The sequence below is a fragment of the Rhinolophus ferrumequinum genome, chromosome 24 (genome assembly GCF_004115265.2).
Source record: "Rhinolophus ferrumequinum isolate MPI-CBG mRhiFer1 chromosome 24, mRhiFer1_v1.p, whole genome shotgun sequence".
NCBI classification, from domain to species: domain Eukaryota; kingdom Metazoa; phylum Chordata; class Mammalia; order Chiroptera; family Rhinolophidae; genus Rhinolophus; species Rhinolophus ferrumequinum.
In genome coordinates this window covers 8,835,025-8,855,603 of record NC_046307.1, presented here as the reverse complement: position 1 = coordinate 8,855,603, position 20,579 = coordinate 8,835,025, and the positions used below count along the sequence as shown (strand labels likewise).

The 20,579-nt window shown below is 42.0% G+C and overlaps 1 protein-coding gene across 1 annotated transcript; it reads right to left on the bottom strand.

Annotated features, from left to right (window-relative positions):
- Nucleotides 1–14,215: 14,215 nt before the first annotated feature.
- LOC117016400 (importin subunit alpha-1-like) lies at nt 14,216–16,144 on the bottom strand. The gene is given in 2 exon segments (XM_033095593.1): nt 14,216–15,082; nt 15,084–16,144. Coding segments are annotated over 2 exon segments (1,590 nt in total). The 5' UTR covers nt 16,038–16,144; the 3' UTR covers nt 14,216–14,446.
- Nucleotides 16,145–20,579: the final 4,435 nt, after the last annotated feature.

Here is a 20,579-nt window from a genome sequence, read left to right as displayed (position 1 = left end):
CTACCTACCCTGAGGGTCAAAGATCAAGGCACCCTAATTGCCACTAGAGCCTTGCTGCTAATTGTAGTTATTATATCCCATGGCCTCCAAGGATAAAGTGCTAGCCCCTGCCGTTCTAGGGCTCCCATCTTGCCCACTGATATCAGGGAGCCCGTGTCAATAGCAGCATCTCCGACCTTCAACCCACCTTACAGAGAACACCTACTACCAAGCTTTGCAATGACAACTATGTCTCCTCACTAGTGGATCTGTCACTGCGTTAGAGAAAGGAGTGTTCTCTGTGCCCCCCAGGGAACATAGTCAGATTGTGGCTTCTCAGACCATATACAATAAATCCATTTAGTTTTCCCCGCTCCCCCAAGCTATCTACTCTCTTCTTCAACATAATGGAAAGGAAGTTCTGGCATCTCCATTTCATATTCTGTAGGTCATCCTCAGGGTCAGGTTTCAAAGAGTCATTCCAACAAACCATTAGGATCAGCTCTAGGTGTTCTTGCCCAAACATTAAATCCCAAGTTCATAGTGACTAGCCCCCATATCAGTGCATTCAACCCTCCTGGACTCTATATTCTTCAGAACCCATTCTGCCCAGGATTCTGACAGGTCCTATGAGTGGGCTCCCGTAGGCCCTGTTGTTCACTGCCAAGAACTATATGTCAGTGGTGAAGCTATTGTCCTTTAAAACCACTTTCTTTCTTTCCTTTTGTTTTGGATCCTTCCAGCTTGTGGGTCACTGCCTCTGGGGTGGGGTCCTGGGCCAGGCCGTGTCTCTGCCTTTCCTACCCTTCTTGGTCATCTCTTTTGTCTTGTTGTGGAGGCTCTGTTCCTCTAGTCCTCAGGTCCTTTTCAGAGGAATTTTATTCCATATGCAGCTGTGAATTTGTTGTGCTGGTGAGAGGAGGCGAGTTCAGTGTCTTCCTATGCCGCTGTCTTGAAACCCTCCAACCAAACCCACCTTCTATCCTCTGCTGGAAGTGTATTATGGCAACTTTTGGTAGGCGGTGCTCTTTTAGGATCTGTCAATAGGGGGTGCTGGACTAGGAGGCTGGAAGAAGAAGGGACTCGTTCCTTCCTGTTTGCTTCTTATTCCTTGTTTTTGTTTCCTATTCCTGTCTTTTTAAAAATTAATTATTTATTTTTTCAGTTACAGTTGACATTCAATATTATTTTATATAAGTTTCAGGTGTACAACATAATGGTTAGACATTAACATAATTTATGCAGGATCCCTCTGATTAGTCTCCTACCCACCAGGCACTATACATAGTTGTTGCAACGTTGTTGACTCTATTCCCTATGCTGTACTTACATCCCCATGACTGCTTTGTAACTACCAACCGTGCTTCCCTGAAAATAAGACCTAGTCAGACAATCAGCTATAATGAGTCTTTTTTTTTCCCCAAGGGGAACAGGACTTTATTGGGGAACAGTGTGTACTTCCGGGACTTTTTCCAAGTCAAGTTGCTGTCCTTTCAATCTCAGCTGTGGAGGGCGCAGCTCAGCTCCAGTTCCAGTCGCCGTTGTTAGTTGCAGGGGGCACAGCCCACCAACCCTGGGAGAGTCGAACAGGAAACCTTGTGGTGGAGAGCCCAGGCTCCATCTGGCCACCGAGGAGCTGAGCGGTCAACTAGGATTGACTTCATCCTAGTTGCGGAGGGCGCACCTGCCGGCCTACATGGGAATCTAACTGGCAGGCCCGCTGCCCAGAGCTCGCGCTCCAACCAACCAAACAACCCATCCGCCCCTCTAATGCATCTTTTGGAGCAAAATTTAATATAAGACCCGGTATTATATTGTATTTTATTCTATAAGCACATCTTTGAAGAGAAATTAGTCTGTCTCCAAGCAAGAAGATACTCTCCTCTGGCAAGGGGAAAGCACTGCTTCTGACAGTCAAGGAGGGCTCGGAAGAATTTGCAGTTTCAAGAGTCTCAGGTTTCTACACTCCAATGTTCCTACGTATCCCTGGTCTCGTGGTCCCACCCTTTCCCCAGAAGGGCCACAACTTAGACACAGACGAGAGCCCAAGGTACACAACTATTCTCCTTTGAAGCTCTACAAAGACCTGCACGTGATAAGACCCTGAGCCTAGTTTTCAGCTCAGTATGCCTTGTGGCTGCAGGAGATGAAGGTCTCTTTTCAAGTTACCACAGAAGTCTTCTAGCATTCAGAGCACAGCTTAAATTGGAATTAGATTGCCCTGAGCCTGTCATTCTCTTTTGGTGAGATCGCCAGTGCTGTCAGAGGAGTCACTGTACTCTGCAGTCCTTGTCATTAACATGGTTCTCATACATTCCAACCACTTCATCTCCCCTTGCCTTGTTCTCCATCGGCCCTTCATCCGATATAACAGAGCTAAAAGCTTAAGAAATGGATAAGCCACTGAATGCCAGAAGTTATCGCCAACCTACTCATTCTCAGCAGTAGGTTCCTATTATTTTTAGAGACGTGAGCAATCCAACTACAAAATTTCATTCCAAGGGTTTGTTACATCTGATACCAATTGTCATAGCCCAGGTCTCCTCAGAAAGTAGAGCCTGAGGCAAGGACTAACGTGCTGACCCTTTATTTAGGAGTTATAAGCCTAGATTGATGAGGTTGAGGAAAAAAGAGAAGTGAGGTAAGTAAGATGTGTGGCAATCTGATGTGATATATCAATGTGATGTAGCCAAACTTCACAGAGGCATGAAGAACCATGGCAAGTCTCTCAGCAGGTATGTTGGTTTGTTACATGGGCTTTCTCCAGAAGTGTTGAAAGGAAAAAGGATACCTCACGAGTATAACAGTGCAGAGAAAGGTCAAAGGAGAGGGGAACTTATATGCCAGCCTCCCTTTTCTCTCCCATATCCTATTGGTCCATAGGCGCTTACTGCCTTGAACTTCCAAACTGCATCACCGGGTCATTGGCAGCCACATCTGGACCCCATTCCACACAGTGTGGCATTTCATCTGTGTCTAGAAGTGAAGCGTGACTTGGGATGGGTGGGGTACTGACCAAGAGAGAGAAAGCAGGAAGTGGAGGAAATCTGAGAAGGCACACAGTAGTGACCAATACAAATAAAAATGACAAAAACTGATGTGAGAAGACAGAAAATCTCAAGGGTTTTAAAACCATTAAAGAAATGGAATTAATTGTTAAAAAATATTCTCACAAAGAATGCACAAAGGCCAGACAGTTTTATAGGTGAGTCCTCCCAAACTTTCAAGTCACTGGTAATTCCAAACATACATAAACTCTTACAGAAAACAAACAAAACGGAATATTTCCCAGCTTATTTTGTGAAGCTAACATATATTACAGTAAAATCAGAGGGGGATAACGTAAGAAAACTATGATCTTATATTCACTCATGAGCATGGACACAGAAATTGTAAATCAGATGTTATCAATCCAAAACCAGGATGTATGAAAGGATATTACATAAGTAACGAAGTCAAGTTTATTCCAGATATTCAAGATTCAACATTAGAATTTTTTTTTTAAGATTTTATTGGGAAAGGGAAACAGGACTTTATTGGGGAACAGTGTGTATTTCCAGGACTTTCTCCAAGTCAAGTTGTTGTCCTTTCAGTCTTAGTTGTGGAGGGCGCAGCTCAGCTCCAGGTCCAGTTGCCGTTGCTAGTTGCAGGGGGCGCAGCCCACCATCCCTTGCGGGAGTGGTTGAGAGGACGCACTCCAACCAACTGAGCCATCTGGGAGCTGAGCGACAGCTCAGCTCAAGGTTCACGTTCAATCTTAGTTGTGGGGGGTGGAGCCCACCAACCCTTGCGGGAGTTGAGGAGTCCAACCGGCAACCTTGTGGCTGAGAGCCCACTGGCCCATGTGGGAATCCAACCGGCAGCCTTCGGAGGTGTTAGGAGCAGGGAGCTCCAACTGCCAGAGCCACAGGGCGGCCCCTAGAATATTTCTTAATGTAATTTACCACACTAATCAATTAAAGAGATAAATCTCATTACATCGATGTACAAAAAGCATTATTGTAATTTCATATCTATTGTAATTATACTTTTAGCAAAGTCAAAACAGAAGGGAACTTCTTTAATTTGATAAGCTTACAGCAAATGCTGTGCTCAATGGTGTGATATGTAAAGAGCATCCCTTTAAAAGCAGGACAATGCAAGAACACCTGCAGGATCCCTGTGTGTGCACTGCACAATCCCAGGGAGCATCACATTCATCAGAGACATTGTAAATTTCAATATGTATTATGACATTTTCCCACCAGAGAGAAGTAAAATGTCTGGAGAAGAGGCTTCTTTTTCCAATTTTACAGTCTTTATATGGGCTAGTGATAGCCTTGGATACTATTAACTGTATTTCCATTAAAAAGGTCCTGGCTTTGCAATAAGATTATAAATAGAACTAATTAATATGAGGAATGTAATGGGAGAAAGAAAATTCATATATATGTATGTATAATGCATATATACATATGCGGATGATACAATATGACAAAAATAAAACCCAAAAGAATGTAGAGTCAATCAAATGATTAAAAGGAAGAAGAGTTTAGCAAGTTGCTGGATCAGTATACAAAATCAGTTTCATTGTTACACATCACCAATAAACAGAAATGTAATTTTAAAGAAGATATTTATATGACTTACAAAAAACAAGGTATCAAAGAATAAATCAAAGAAAATAATGGGAAGAAATGTTAAACTTTATTGAAAGACATTAAAGAGGACCTTAACAAATGCAGAGACCTACTATGTCCATGGATAGGAAAACGTGATTCAATTTAGAAACTGATCTATAAATTCAATGTAACTCCTATCAAAATCCCAATGTCCTTTTTTCTCATGGTGCTTACTAAGCTGATTCCAAAATGTACCTGGAAGAATGAGGGTCCAAGAAAGGCCAATACAATTCTAAAGAAGATCAAAGTGGGAGAACTTGTGCCACTGGATATCAGGCTTTAATAATTAGGTCAGTGTGGTATTGACATGGGGTAGAGCAATGGTTTTCAACAGAGGGTGATTCCCCTCCAGGGAATATTTGGCAATTTTTGGTTGTCACAACTGAAGAAGAGGGAGGGGATACTACCATCATCTTGTGGGTAGACGCCAGGGATACTACTAAACAACACACAGCACAACCCCCCCAACAAAGAATTATCCCATTTAAAATGCCAGTACTGCCAAAGTTGAGAAATCTTTGGGTAGAGATCAACCAATAAAAACTAATTAAAAAAGAAAAAGAAAATATGACCTTGGGGTGGGCATATCCAAGCTGGAACACTCCTATGGGGTAACTTGAGAATTTCTGTAATAAAGGGACCATTATAAAAGTGAGAACAGGGTGTGGGGAAACCATGAGGGCAAATGCAGCACTCTGGAAATAATAGGAGTGGTAACAGGCCCGGGAATAGTTATTAAAACTGAGAGATACAGAGGGCCTTGCAGAAAGGGCCACTGGTAAAAGCTGGAACCTTCAGTCAAGGGACACAGCCAGCCTGCAGCAACCTTGCAAGGACAGAGCTGGGAGAACAAGTACCCTGACTTGACTTACCTTTGATTGCCTGTCAGTACTCCTCATGGCCAAACCCAATGCGGAGCCCATGAGCAAAAAGTCATGAATGTAGTCCAGACAGGCCTGCCTCCCAGGACACAGAGCGGGTAAAGAAAGGTCAAGAGTGGATGTGAACGAGCAAACAGGAGCTCTTCGGCACAAGTGGAAGGATTTCATAAATAAAACCCCTAAAGCACAGATCATTGACGAAAAGATCAATATATTCAACATTCCTCAAATTTACTATAAGGGGAATGAAAAGACAAGCCACAAGCCACAACAAATATTTGTATCACTATAAATGACAAATGAGTAGTTTCCAGAATGTGTAACAAAGTACTCTCAATCAATAGGAAAAAGATAAATAACCCACTAGAAAAAAAAGTTTTTTTAAGGTAAATGACATGAATAAGCATTTCTTAGAACAGGAAACACAGATGGCCAATAAACTTACAAAGAGATGTTCAACCTTGTTAGTAGTCAGGGAAATGCAAAATTAAACCACAGTGAGATAACATTTCCCACCCACCTGACTGGCAAAAATTAAAAAGTCAGATATTACATGTCTTGCCGAATGTGAAGTTAAAGGAATTCTTACACGTTGTGTGCAGGACAGTAAATTGGTACTTTTGAAATGCAGTGCCTAGTAAAACTGACGATACGTGTATTCTGTGACCCAGAATTTCTGGTGTATATTCTAAAGAAATTCTTGCAAATGTACATCAGGAGATATAAGCAAGTATGTTCCTAATAGTATCGGGTTTTTAAAAACAAACTTCTTTTAGAATAATTTTAGATTTATAGAAAAATGGTGAAGACAGTATAGGAAGTCCTATGTACTCCACATCCAATTTCTTCTATTATTAACACCTCACGTTAAAATGGTACATTTGTCACATTAATGAACTAATACTGATACATTATTATTAACTAAAGTCTATGTCTTATTCAGATTTCCTCAGTATTTACCAAACGTCCTTGTTACATTATTGTTTTTAATAGCTGAAACTGGAAAAGAAAAAAAAAACCCTAAATATCCATCACTAGAAAAGAGATAAACAAATTGTGGTTTATTCATTCACTGGATTATAGTAAAGTAAATACGGTAGAGCAAATGAATATACAATTGTATTCGTCAACATGGATGAGTCTGAAAGCATTTTGTTGAGCAGTAAAAGCAAGTCTTAAACACATCTAACATGATTTATAAAAAGGTCAAAAATAGGCAAAATAAAATCATATCTAATTTGAAGATATTTACATATGTGATCGAACTATATAGATTAGCAAAGAAATGATTAACCATAAAAATTAAGAGAGTGGTTACCTCTGGTGGGGAGGGACTGAGATGCAATGGAAGAGACACCTTCACGGGGATGGAGTGGTGGACACGTGGGTTTTATTTTATTATGTTTTAAACTGTACATGTAAGTTGTATTTTCTTTTGTATGTGTATGTTTCATAATAATAATTTTAAAAGCTCTTATCCCCTTGCAATTTTTCCCCCTAAAACATATTTTCCACACAGTTCTCAAACTCCAGAATTCTGGCCTAAGGGAAAGGTGACGAGTTAGAGTCAGAGCAAACAGGAACCCCAGCCCTCCGTGCCCAAACCAAAGAAATATGATCATGTCTTTTATCATCTTTTCAAACCCCACCACACATCGTGGTTCTTCCTGTTTCTCAGAAGCTGAAAAAGGTGCTGACATAATGTGATAAGTGGAAGTGAGGCTGTTCACACAGGTCCGCCCAGAAGCCTGGGTCTCACCCCAGTGGACAGGCTGGACTCTCGGCTGCGGTCAGGAGCCAAGGCCAAACCCAGGCTCTTAGTTGGGGAATGTTCCCAAGTTTGAAGATTCACGGAGCAGGTGGCTCTCGCTGTAAGGGCAAGCAAGGCCACCGTCATCTGCCTCAAAAGATGCCTTCTGCAACAGCAAGAGGCAACTTCTTAGCAGATCCCTTTGCCCAGGCACTGCTGGACTCTGGGCATTGGACTCCAGTGGGGGCCTGGGCAAGTCTGCCACCCCATTCCTCCACATGCAGCCCTCCGTTGTCTGTTCACGTGGTTGTTTATCCATTCACCCCGCCAGTGCTCACTGAGCACCTACAACGTGCCAGGCGCTGTTTAGTCTAAGCGCTGACAACATATCGGGGAGCAGGACACAGCGCTGCTCTCGCAGCATTACACCCAATAGAGGGATCAGACAACAAAACCACTATAAACTGTGCTAAGTGCTCTCCAGGCAAAGAACAGACAAAGGTAGAGGTAAAATAACCCAAAGTCAAAGCATAAGCATGAAAGTCAGGCTGCCTGGGTTCAAGTTTTTCCGCTAGCACCTGTACTTGAAGCAAGTTAATTAACCTTTCTAGGCCTCAGTTTCCCTTTCTATAAATTGGAAATGGCAATCAAACCTACTGAATAGAGTTCACTGAACATGTATTCTTTCAAAAAATATTGATTGAGCACCTCTATGGGCCAGGCAGTGTACCAGGCACTAAGGCTTAATAGTGAAGATGACAGGCAAGGCCATGCCCTCAAGCTGCTTAAATCATGGTGGAGGAAGTCAGTGGATAAGCAAAGGCCTTTTCAAACAGTGCTAGAGCGAGGGCTGATGTGATAGAGATTAGGGAGGTGCTGGGGAGCAGGGGCCTCCTTATATGTCAGGGAAGTCTTCGCCGAGAAGGTGACGTTTGAGAGCAAAATGATGAAAAGGAGCCAGCTATGTGAAAGTCTGGGGGAAGAGATAGCTGCACAAAAGGGATTAGCAAGTGTGAAAGTCCTGAAGCGGGAATGAACTTGGTGTGGTTGATGAATAGCAGGAAGGCAGCGATGGCAGGACCACCGTAGGTGGTGGGCAGGAGATGAGGCCCAGAAGGGAAGGGAGGCCTCGTGCAGGCCGCAGAGAGGACTGTGCTTTTTTTTTCTAGTAATAGGAAGTCACTGAAAGTTTAAAGCAAAGGAGGGATATTATCCGACTTACTCTCTCTAAAAATCTCTTGCATCTGTGTGGAAACAGACAAGGGTGTTAATGTTTAAACAAGTTAGGAGGCTATTGCTCTAGGACTGGAGGCTTGAACTTGGGTCTCTGTGTGACATGGCGTGAATGGTGTGGGATAGGCTGGAGGAGGCAGGATCCCATCACGCAGGGTTTGTAGTGGACAGCTGATCTCTGTCTTCTCCCACACCCTGCAGCATCTTCTCTCCTTCCGGAGTTATATCCGATGCTACTCTCTGCAGGAAAAGCCCTCCCCCACTTTGAATTCCATTCTTTCTGAAGGTAGTAGGGTTCCCTGGACCCGGAGTCCCTGCCTCCTTTTCCCCCACCGGCTGCCTCATGACCCCTGAGACATGGATGAGAAGGCTCAAACACCCATTTGCCCATGTGCAAATCTAAAGCCATTGCCAAGGTGACTGGAAGACCCCAGGGGCTTGTGTTCGCATGAACACCACTGGGGCCCTGCTCCTGCTCCTGCTCCTGGGTAGTTAGTTCATCCAGACCTTCTACAGGAGCGTGGCTCCTGTTCTGTACCCAGACAGGATGCAGCCCTTTCCATTGAATCCTGTTCACATAGCAAAGCTGACCAGCCACCCAGATCACTCTGTGGCAGAAGCAATCTCAAACTGATTGCTGTTCTTTGGAATCCTGTGTCCACCTCACTGTGGTGGATTTTCTTTTTCTCCGTTCCTCAGATCCTAGCACAGTGCTGGCAACCCATAAATATCAGATGGCAGAATGAATGGAGAAATGAATGAGAGCAATGAATGTGCCTCACTCACTCTCTCCTGCCTTGTCTCCAACCTTTTGCCATCTTGCCAGCTCCCCTCCCTCCTCACCCAATTCCAGTTCATTTCTAATACTACAGAGCAATTTCTGTAGCCTTTTTGTGACCTTAGCTCATTGTTCACCTGTGGACCCACGATCTCAGCTCTCTATCCCCCTCTACTGGCTGATCCAAGTATTTCCCTAAGAATTCCGACTAAAGCAGGATTCTGGGACTGGCTTACCAGTCTTTTTCTCCATTCTGATAGAATGGTAGAATTTCAAGGCTACCATTGAAGCCCCTGCACACGCTGTGTTTCTAAGAGTCTAAGGTGCTTAAAATAGATCAAAAAAACAAAGGAAGCCTGTCTGACGTGGAAGCTTAGGCTGGAGGAAGCCAAGCTCTGCTTACCGTCGTCCCCTGGCTGAGGTAGTTTTCTGCTGTGTTGACATATCCCCACACCGCCCTCTGGTGGCTGACAGATGTTAATTCTAGAACCACCTGTCCCCACCTCAGAGGCGAAGCACGAGCCTTGCCAACATCATCCTCCCAACAGCCCACCCACCAGATGTGGGCAGAGCCAACTCCTTGGACGGAGTTCTGTATTCTGCGCAGGAGCCATTAGATTTCTTGGGGGAGGGAGGTCTACCTCGGTGACTCTCAGCAGTGGCCTGAGTCCAGTCAAGGAAAAAGATCTAGAGTAACTACAGATTGCCCAATCTTGGGTCTCAAGTCCTTCTCTTGACCACTCCATGCCTCACGGCTTCTTGCTCCTCATCCTAAATAGTGGGATCAGTGGGCAGCAAGAATAAATCAAGGGGATGAGGGTGACTCCAGCCAATAGGCACTGACAGAATTAGAATTGTATCAAAACATCACTTTTTATCTCCTCATCTTTCAGGCCCATATCAGTGTTTGTTCTATGGGGAAAAGGACCTGTCCTACTTATCCCTCAGATCCTAGCACAGTGCTGGCAATCCATAAACATCAGATGGCAGAATGGAGGCATGAATGAGTGTGATGACTGTGCCTCCTTCACTCCCTCCGTCTTCTCATCCTGCCCCTAGAGTGCAGCACGCTATATGGCTTCTCAAAGTTTCTCAACTACCTCCCCTACTCTCCCACCTCCAGCCACCAAGTGACAATATCTCTGGTTCTCCTTGTTGTCAGAGCACTGGGTTAGGAGTCAGGAGTCCCACCTCTGCCATCAATCATCAATGAGCTCTGTGTTTCTTGTGGGCCCATCTGTAAACTGAAATGGAGCTCTCTCTTGGCCTTAGGAAGTCAGTGGATAGAACAGTGCCCAACCTTACTTAGGGCTGTGGTACCCTGACCCACAGTCTGGTCTGTCTCTCTCTCTCTTTCTCTCTCTCCCCAGCATCATGTATTACATGCATGATATATATATATATATATATATATATATATAGATATAGATATATGAGGTGTGATCAAAACATACGGTGAATGCTGCTGCTGAGTGCCATCCAACGGAAAGATCTTCAATACGGAAAGCAGCACGTAGAACCTTAGTAACAGTGTGTTAGAAGTTTCAAATTGTTCGGCGCAGTCCGGTATGATTTATGGTTGAGAGAAGGTGTGTTTTAAAGTGTGCTGTAAATCATCTTCCATAATGACAACGCTCTGTGTCACACATCGTTCCAGGTACGGCAATTTCTGTCAAATAAAACCATTACAGTGTGTCCTCATCTACCTTATTCACACCGGATCTGGCACTTCTGGCTCTTCCCCAAAGTCAGACTGACCATGAAAGGTAAACTTTCTGTTTTGTTTTGCTTTTATTGGGGAAGGGGAACAGGACATTACTGGGGAACAGTGTGTACTTTCAAAACTTTTTCCAAGTCAAGGTGTTGTCCTTTCAATCTGAGTTGTGGAGGGCACAGCTCAGCTCAGGTCCAGTTGCCCGTTGTTAGTTGCATGGGGCGCAGCCCACCATATCTTGTGGGAGTCGAACCGGCAACCTTGAGAGGACGCGCTCCAACCAACTGAGCCATCCGGGAGCTCAGCGGCAGCTCAGCTCAAGGTGCCGTGTTCAATCTTAGTTGCAGGGGGCGGAGCCCAGCATCCTTTGCGGGACTCGAGGAGTTGAACCGGCAACCTTGTGGTTGAGAGCCCACTGGCCCATGTGGGTATCGAACTGGCAGCCTTCCGCGTTAGGAGCACAGAGCTCCAACCGCCTGAGCCACCAGGCCGGCCCAAGGTAAACGTGTTGAATCGATTCAGGACATCAAGGCAGCCATGACAATCGACTAAAGACACTCATGCAAGAGGACTTCCAGAGAACGGCTTCAGAAAGTGGCAGGAACAATGGGATAAGTGTGTTCGAAGCACGGGGGAGTATTTTAAGAGGGATTAATGGCAATGTGTCTTTTACTGTAATAATTTTAATTTAAACATTCATCGTATTTTTTGATCACACCTCAGATATATATTCATAAAGGTAAAAAACAAAATCCTCTCAGAAGTATCCTGTCGGTTGGGGACATGTTGTTGCTTTATAGCCGTAGTGTCATTCACTCCTCACACCAAAACTGCCAAGTGGGCACGTTGATTATCCATGTTTCATAGATGAGGACAGTGAGGATCAGGGAGGATGAGAGGCCAAGTAACTTCCTCAGGGTCACACAGCTTGTGAATGGTAGGTTGGGATACAGCCTGACAATAAAAGATTAAGTGCTGGGAGCGCATTCTGAACAGAGCAAAAAAATGTCCTCAAAAGCCCAGCTTTATCATGAGCAGGCCCTGTGTTTTCTGTTGCTTAGGCTGTGGATGCAAAAGTTAAACAGTGCTCGCTGTGACCAGCTACAGAAGGATTTCACAGTTGGGCAAGTGTAGAAGTGGGCAGGGGATATTCCAGTGTTGGATTCCCACAGCTTCTGTTCCTGGAACTCTGGGTTACCAAGCTGTCAATGTCCTTGTCACTGGATCCTGTACTCCTTGAGGGCAGCCACTGTAAACAGATCAATCCCCCCCAAAAGCTTCCTTCTGCCACTTAGCAATTTCTTTTTCCACTCCTTCTTACCTCCCCAGCCCCGGGCAATCACTGATCAGTGTGCTGTCACTATAGATTAGTTTGTGTTTTCTAGAATTTTATAAAAATGAGATTATCCTCAGCCTGGTTTCCTTGACTCAGCAGAATTATTTTGAGATTTATCCATATTGTTGCATGTATCAATAATTTTTCCTTGGTTGATTTATTTTATTTTTAAATTAACATACAATAAAAAAGACTTTTTTGGTAAACAGTTCTATGAATTTTAACATAGGTATAGATTTGTATAACCACCATCATAATCAGGATAAAGAACAAAAAATTCCCTGGAGTTACCTATCCCTTGTAGTCCCACCTCCTTCCACCCGGAACCCCTGGGAACTACTGATCTGATCTCCATCAATATAGTTTTGTCTTTTCGAGACTGTCATATCACTGGAATTAGGCAGTATGTAGCCTTTTGAGACCGGCTGTTTTTTACTCAGCATAATGACTTAGAAATTCATCCAAATTTTGTGTTCATTTCTTTTTCTCCTTCTCCTCTTTTCTATTTTTCCACCATCTCTTCCTCCTCCTCCTCCTCCTTTTTCTTTTTGCTCTGTAGTATTTCATTGTATGAAAGTATGAGTTTGTTTACCCATTCACTTGTTGGACATTTGAGTGGCTTCCAGTATTTGACAATGATGAATAGAGCCGCTATAACCATTTGTGTACAGGTATTTGTGTGAACATACATCTTCATTTCTCTAGGATAAATACCTAGAAATAGGATTGCTGGATCATGTAGTAAGTGTATGTTTAACTTTATAAGATACTGCCAAACTGTTTTTGCAAGTGGCTGTATCATTTTGTGTTTCCTTCTGCAGTGTATGAGAATTCCAGCTGCTCCATCTTCTCACCAGCACTTAATCTTGCTGATATTTTTTATTTTAACCATTCTAATAGACGTGTAGTGGTATCTCATCATATTTTAATTTACATTTACCTAATGGCTAATGATGTCAAAACATTTGTGTATAATGTAATTATTGATATATGATGGCCTGAGCCTGCCATTATATTTTGTTTTCTGTTCATTCTCTCATTTGTCATTTCTTTTCTTTTTCTTATTTCTTCCTTCTAAGGTCTTTATCTATTTTAGCTATCAGGCCTTTATCTAATGCAGGATTTGCAAATATTTTCAAGTGTATGGCTTGGCTTTCTATTTTCTTGATGATGTCTTTTGAGAAACAAGTGTTGTAAGTCCACTTTGTCAATTCTTCATTTACGTATTGTGCTTTTGGCATCATAGCTGAGAAATCTTTGTTTAATCCAAGGTCACAAAGATATTCTCCTATGTTTCCTTCTAAACATTTTATAGTTTTAGCTCTTACATTTAGATCTATAATCCATTTTGAGTTAATTTTTATGTGTAAGTATATAAATCCTTCTTTTTTTTTTTTTTTAAATTGGGGAATATTGGGGAATAGTGTGTTTTTCCCGGATGTCAAGTCGTTGTTTTTCAATCTAGTTGTGGGGGGCGCAGCTCAGCTCCAAGTCAAGTCGTTCTTTTCAATCTAGTTGTGGAAGGTGCAGTTCACTGGCCCATGTGGGACTTGAACCGGTGACCTTGGTGTTATGAGCACCTTGCTCTAACCACTGAGCAAAACTGGCTGCCCTATAAATTCTTCTTTATGCATATGGCTATTCAATTGTCCCAGTACCATTTGTAGTTAATCCATTTCGATGTAGTAATCCATTTTGAGTTAATTAATTGAATCACATTGGCACTTTTATTGAAAATGAATTGACTGTAAATGTAAGGGTACTCTCAATTCTGTTTCATGTAGTATAACTATAAATTAAATAAACATATGTATATTTATGTTTGTGTCAATACCATACTGTTTTTTTTTTTTTGTTTTTTTTTTTTTGAAGTAACGAAAGGGTGGAATTGAATCTTTATTTACAGGACACTGCAAGATATGAAATTCCATAGAAATAAGAAACCCATCGAGAGAAGCTTCGTACAGTATGTACAGTTTGGAACTGTTCAAGTATAGTTTTGTTGTAAAAAGTGCTACAATAACAAACCACATTTAAAAAGAATTCTTAGTAGGGAAACAGTAAGACAAACTTATACCATAGCACACAACAGTTTTATGCCTCCGCTGTACAATTTAAAAGTTAAAGGTCCCAGAAGCGCCATCCTGAACTTGGAATGTGTAGCCGTCAGAGGTAGTTTCTGGCACAACATTTTGGTCTTCCTCTTCCTCTACAGAGAAATACTTCTCAATCAAGTTTAATGAAGCTTTGTACACAGACTCATTTTCATGGTTTTGCAGAGCTTCAATTTTGTCCAAACCTCCACATTCTTCAATCATTATACTAAGTTTCTCAGTTTCGCCTAGTTTCTCCGCAGCCTGAAAGATATTTGAAATGGCATCCAGAATAACCAGAATAATTTTGGTATCTTTCGCAGTTAAGAGGTTCATCAATGGTTCTATTATGCCACAATGAACAAGGTACACAATTTGTTCAACTGTTCCACCACTTGTATAGTTGGTCACAGCCCATACAGCTTCCTTTTGTGTCTTAAAGTCTGCCTTAGAGAGAATACCAATGAGGAATGGGACTAATCCATGGTTCACAACTTGCTGTATCTGGTCCTGGCGGCCAGCTGTGATGTTTGACATTGTCCACGTGGCTTCCTTCTGGATATTAGTTTTGGAGTTTGTTAGCAGGCTGGGAAAGACAGTAAGTGCTCCCGCATCTATGACAACCTGAGTCTGTTCATCGGTCCCAGTGACAATATTTTCCAATGGCTCTTAGTGCAGGAGTCACAATTGGCAATTCAGTAGCTCCTAGGAGCTTCACAAGTTGAGGCACGACTCCTGTTTTCACGACCATTTCAATTCGTTCATTTGGACCATCAGTAAGGTAGGAAATGGCCCAGCAGCTATCTGCTAACACTTCTGGATCATCGTAATGCAGGAGACGAACTAAAGTAGGAAGAATTTGTTCAACAGCATCTAACGGGGGCGCAGGGTTCTTGTTGCGACACAGGTTTGAAAGTGTCCAAGTAAGATTACGTAAGTAACCACATGCTAAAGATGACATATCAGGAACCGCAAGAAGAGCCAACAGTGGGTCAACAGCACCATACTTGATAACCAAGTCTCGGAAAACCGAACCATCACCTGCAATGTTTCCTAGAGCCCATACGGCTTGTTCACTGATGTGAGCATGGGGCGATGCCAATAGGGAAATGAATGCTGGGATAGCACCTCCATCTACTACAGCCTTGGTCTGTTCTGATGTTCCAGAAGCAATGTTAGTGAGGGCCCAAGCAGATTCAAACTGAATGGGACTACAATCAGTTCTAGCCAAGAAGGACACAAATTTGGGGATCAAACCAGCCCGGATGATGTTGTCTATTGGTGGCTGTTTTTCCCTAGAAAGCAGTTTCCTGGCAGCTTGAGTAGCTTGGAGCTGGCTTTCCAAATTGTTGCTATTTATGCCTTTGACAATATCCTCAACAGACCAATTTACAGTGCCCTGGTTGTTGCGATTTTCCTGCAGTGGAGAAGTAGCATCATCAGGAAACGAGCTCACATTTCTCCTTTTCAGCATCTGGTCATCTTTCTTAGCTTTCCTCAGCTCTACATTAACTTCTATTCGGCGCCGCCTCATTTCTGTACTGTCTTTTCCCTTGTTCTTGAATCTGTTAAGCTGGGCAGCTGGTGAATTAGCATTCTCGTTGGTGGACATCGTTATGAGACAAAGGGAGAAAGCTACACAGCCGGCTCAGTCTTCCACAGGAGACGGCGCAGGGGAGCACAGGCTGCGGGTCCGCTATTCGGCAACGAACACCACGGATCAGCCAGACGACAGTGTGGCTCGAGCAGCCGGCCGGCGCGATTTTTTGATACCATACCGTTTTGATCATTGTAGCATTATAGTAAGTTTTTATTTGTATTTTATTTTTCATTTTTTATTGAGTTATATTTACATAAGTTTAAGGTGTACAACACATTGGTATATTGCAATTTGATTGCCATAGTAGCATTAGCTAATACTTTTATCTATTCATGTTTATAATACATTTTTATTGTCTATAGTCACTGTACTGTGTATTAGGTCTCCAGGACTTACTTATCTACTAGTTGCAAGTTTGTCACTTAAACAATATCTCTCCCACCTCCCCGCCCTCCCAGGCCCCATAACTACCATGTTACTCTCTGCTTTTATGATTTTGGTTTTTTAGGATTCCACATATAAGAGATATCACACAGTATTTGTCTTTCTCTGTCTGACTTATCTCACTTAGCATAATGTCCTCAAGGTCCATCCATGTTGTTGCAAATGGCAGAATTTCCTTTTTTCTCATGGCTGAATAGTATTCAATTGTATAAATATACCACATCTTTTTTATCCATCCATCCATTGACAAACACTTAGGTTGTTTCCGTATTTTGGCTATTGTGAATAATGCTGCAATGAACATGGGAGTGCAGATACAGACATACCTTGGAGATATTGCGGGTTGGGTTCCAGACCACTGCAGTAAGGGAAATATCACAATAAAGTGAGTCACACAAATTTTTTGGTTTCCCACTGCATATAAAAGTTATGTTTACACTACAGTGTAGTCTGTGAAGTGCATAGTAGCATTGTGTCTAAAGAAATGTACATACTTTAATTTTTAAAATTGCTTTAAAATCCTAACCATCATCTGAGCCCTCAGTGAGTCGTAATTTTTGGCTGGTGGAGGGTCTGGCCTCAATGATGATGAAGACACAGTATCCGTGAAGTACAATAAAGAGAAGCACAATTAAAACAAGGTATGCCTGTATCTTTTTGATATCCTGTTTTCATTTCATTTGGATATATACCCAGAAGTGGGTTCGCTGGATCATATGGCAGTTTTATTTTTTGAGGAACCTTCATACTGTTCTCAATAATGGCTGAACCAGTTTACAATCTCACCAATAGTGCACAAGGGTTCCCTTTTCTCCACATCCTCCCCAACACTTGGTATCTCTTGTCTTCTTTGTGATCACCATTCTTACAGGTATGAGGTGATATCTCATCGTGTTTTCGATTTGCATTTCCCTGATGATTAGAGACGTTGAGCACCTTTTCATGTACCTATTGGCCATTTGGATGTCATCTTTGGAAAAATATTTAGTTCCTCTGCCGTTTTTTAATTGAATTGTTTTATTTTTAATTGAATTGTTTTATTTTTAATTGTATGAGTTCTTTATTAACTTTGGATATTCACTCCCTGATATGGTATGAAAAAGTTTTCTCCATTCTGTAGGCTGCCTTTTTATTTTGTTGACTGTTTCTTTTGCTGTGTAAAAGTTTTAAGTTCGATGTAGTCCCACTTGTTTTTTTCTTTTGTTGTTTGTGCTTTTGGTGTCATATCCAAAAAATCATTGCCAAGGCAAATGTCAAGCAGCTTCTTCCCTGTGTTTTCTTCTAGAAGTTTTTATAGCTTCATGTCTTATGTTTAAGTCTTTGGTCCATTTTTAGTTAATTTTTGTGAGTGGTGTAAGATACGGGTCCAATTTCATTTTTCTGCATGTGGTTATCCAGTTTTCCCAATACCAATCTGAGTAACAGTGAGAAAAAGATTAAAAAAAGAAAATCTCAGCAAGCCCCAAACAGCATAAACCAAAGAAATCCATGCCCAAATATATCATAATGAAACTAATCTGTAGGTTTATTTCCTTCGCCAAATTTGAAGTTTTCAGTCATTATTTCTTCAAATATTTTTGTCTTCACTGCACTCTTTTCCCTCTCTTTCTGGAACTCCAATGACATGAAAGTTAAGCCTTCTGATATTATTTTTGAGACTCTATTCTTTAAAATAAATTTTTTTCTCACTGTTATTCAGATTGGCTCATCTTTATTGGGCTATCTTTGGCTCATTCCTATGTCCTAGGTCCTATTTTGTTCTTAAGCTTAGCCAGCGAGTATTTAAATTTTGAATTTTGTATTTTTAAGTTCTAAAATTTGTACGAGTATTTCTTTATTTTTTACATCTTCTTTTGCTTGGTTACGACTTTCTCTTTCCATTCATTTCAAGAATGTTTGCCCTTACTTTTTGGAGTATTTTCATTATAGTATCTTAAAGTCTGTTACTTAATTCCAACATCTCACTGTTGGCCTTTTTTGATAGGCTTTTGCCATACAAATTTAGATTTTCCTGGATCTTCGTATGCCAAGTAATTTTGTTTTGAATCCTAGACGTTTTGAATTTTATGAGACTGGGTCTTGTTTGAATACTATGAAGAACGTTGATATTTATATAAGAGCAGGCAATTGACTCTTGAGCTCAGGCCACAAGTTCTGACCAGCCTTCTGTGGATTGTGGTTTCAATGTTAGTTCCATTTTCAAAGACTTTGCAGTGCTGTTTAGATTTGTCCGGTATGTGCACCCTCCAGTGGTCAGTCTGAGAACAGGGTGGTGGTTGATCCTTTAGTTCGGTTCTAAGTACTTGGTATGCTGCTTAGGATCAAAAACACATTTACTCACCTCGGAGGTGAGCCAGGAGTTCATAAACAACTTTATGGGGCCAGTTTTCTGAGTTCCTCCTTCTCCGCAATCTCCTTGGTGCTTTGGGATTCCCTGGGGCTCCTCTTCTTGGTCCTCTGGACAAAAAGCTGCAGTTTTATTTACTTTGCTCTGCTGTGTACTTTCTGCAACTGTGCCCTCATCCAGGACCAAGTAGCAAATGGATGGAGCGAGAGAGAGCAAGAGTGAGCAACTCGGGTTTTCCCAAATCTCTTGGGACTCCTCCAATCAAAGTTTCCCTCCCTTAGAGTTTTAGGTGCCTGCAAGCTTCAGATGGCACTGCGGCAGGAATGTTAGGGAGCTGGAGCATGAGAGAATGAAGACAATTTATAAGGGAGGGTATTTCCTCATTCTCTTTCAGCATTAGGAGTTCCTTTCCCATTCTTCAAATCAGAACTAAAGGGCTTCTCCTAGACTTTTCACTGTCTGTGCCCTGTTGCCCACTTTCAACTTTCAGACTGCTTTCAGTCCAGCCCAGGGAGTAGTGGAGGGAAAATGGGAAACTCATCCCCAGTTCAGTGGTACTCCAAATTCAGATTTTCTTCCCAAATTCACCTGTTACTACTCATACCTGCTCTTCAGTCCTCCATCCATTCTGTCCAAGTTTTATTGCTATATTTAGTAGGAGAGACAGGGTGCAATGAGTATGTTTACTTCATGTTACCTACTTCATTCCTTTATATTGCCATGTGGTATGCCATTGTATAGATATGCTACAATCTATCCATTCTCTTGTTGACGGTCATTTTTGTTTCCAGTTTTTGCTTGTTACTAATTAAGTTGCTATGAACAATCAAGTACAAGTCTTTGTGTAGACACATACTTTCGTTTATTTTGGATAAATACCTAGGGATGGAAAAGCTAGGTTATCTGGCAGGTGTATTTTTTTTTTTTTAGGAAACTGCCAAAATGTTTTCCAAAGTAGTTGTATCATATTACATTCCTGCCAGTAGCTCAGGGGCATTCCAGGGGGCTCTATGGCATTGCCAACACTTGGCATAGTTAGTCTTTTTCATTTAGCCTTCCAAGTGGATATGCAGTGGTTTGTAGTGGACATGTAGTAGACTGAAGTTTTAATTTGCATGTCCTTAATGACTAATGATGTTGAGCACCTTTTCATGTACTTATTTGCCTGTATATCTGTATATCTTCTTTGGTGAAATATTCATTCAAATCTTCTGGCCATTTGAAAAACTGTGTTGTTTTCTTATTGTTGAATAGTAATCATTCTTTATATACAAGTCCTTTATTGGAATATGATTTGCAAATATTTTCTCCACTTTTGGTCATCTCTGTTTGACTTTCCCTCCATATTCTGCCTGGATCCATTTCCTATTTTTCCCATGGATACTACCACCACTCTGGTTCATCTCTCTTGAGTCATCCGCCTACTCTGGCCTCCATCGTGGTTTTCTTGTTTCCACATTTGCACAAAGACTTGGACTGGCCTACAGTCCAGTCTGCAAACAGCAGCCAGTGAACATTTAAAAAATGCACACTGCATCATTTCACCTCTATCCATAACATCCTTCAAAGGCTCTCTATTCCCTTGGCATCAAACTCAAGGCCCTGACAATGGACCCCAAATGCCCCACCCACATTATCTGATCCCTGACCATCTTACTGGTGCCATCGTCTGTCATTCTCCCTCCTGCACACCATGCTGTAGCCACAACGATCTTTCCCCCCAAACACACAGAGCTTCCCGTCCCAAGGCCTTTGCACTAGCT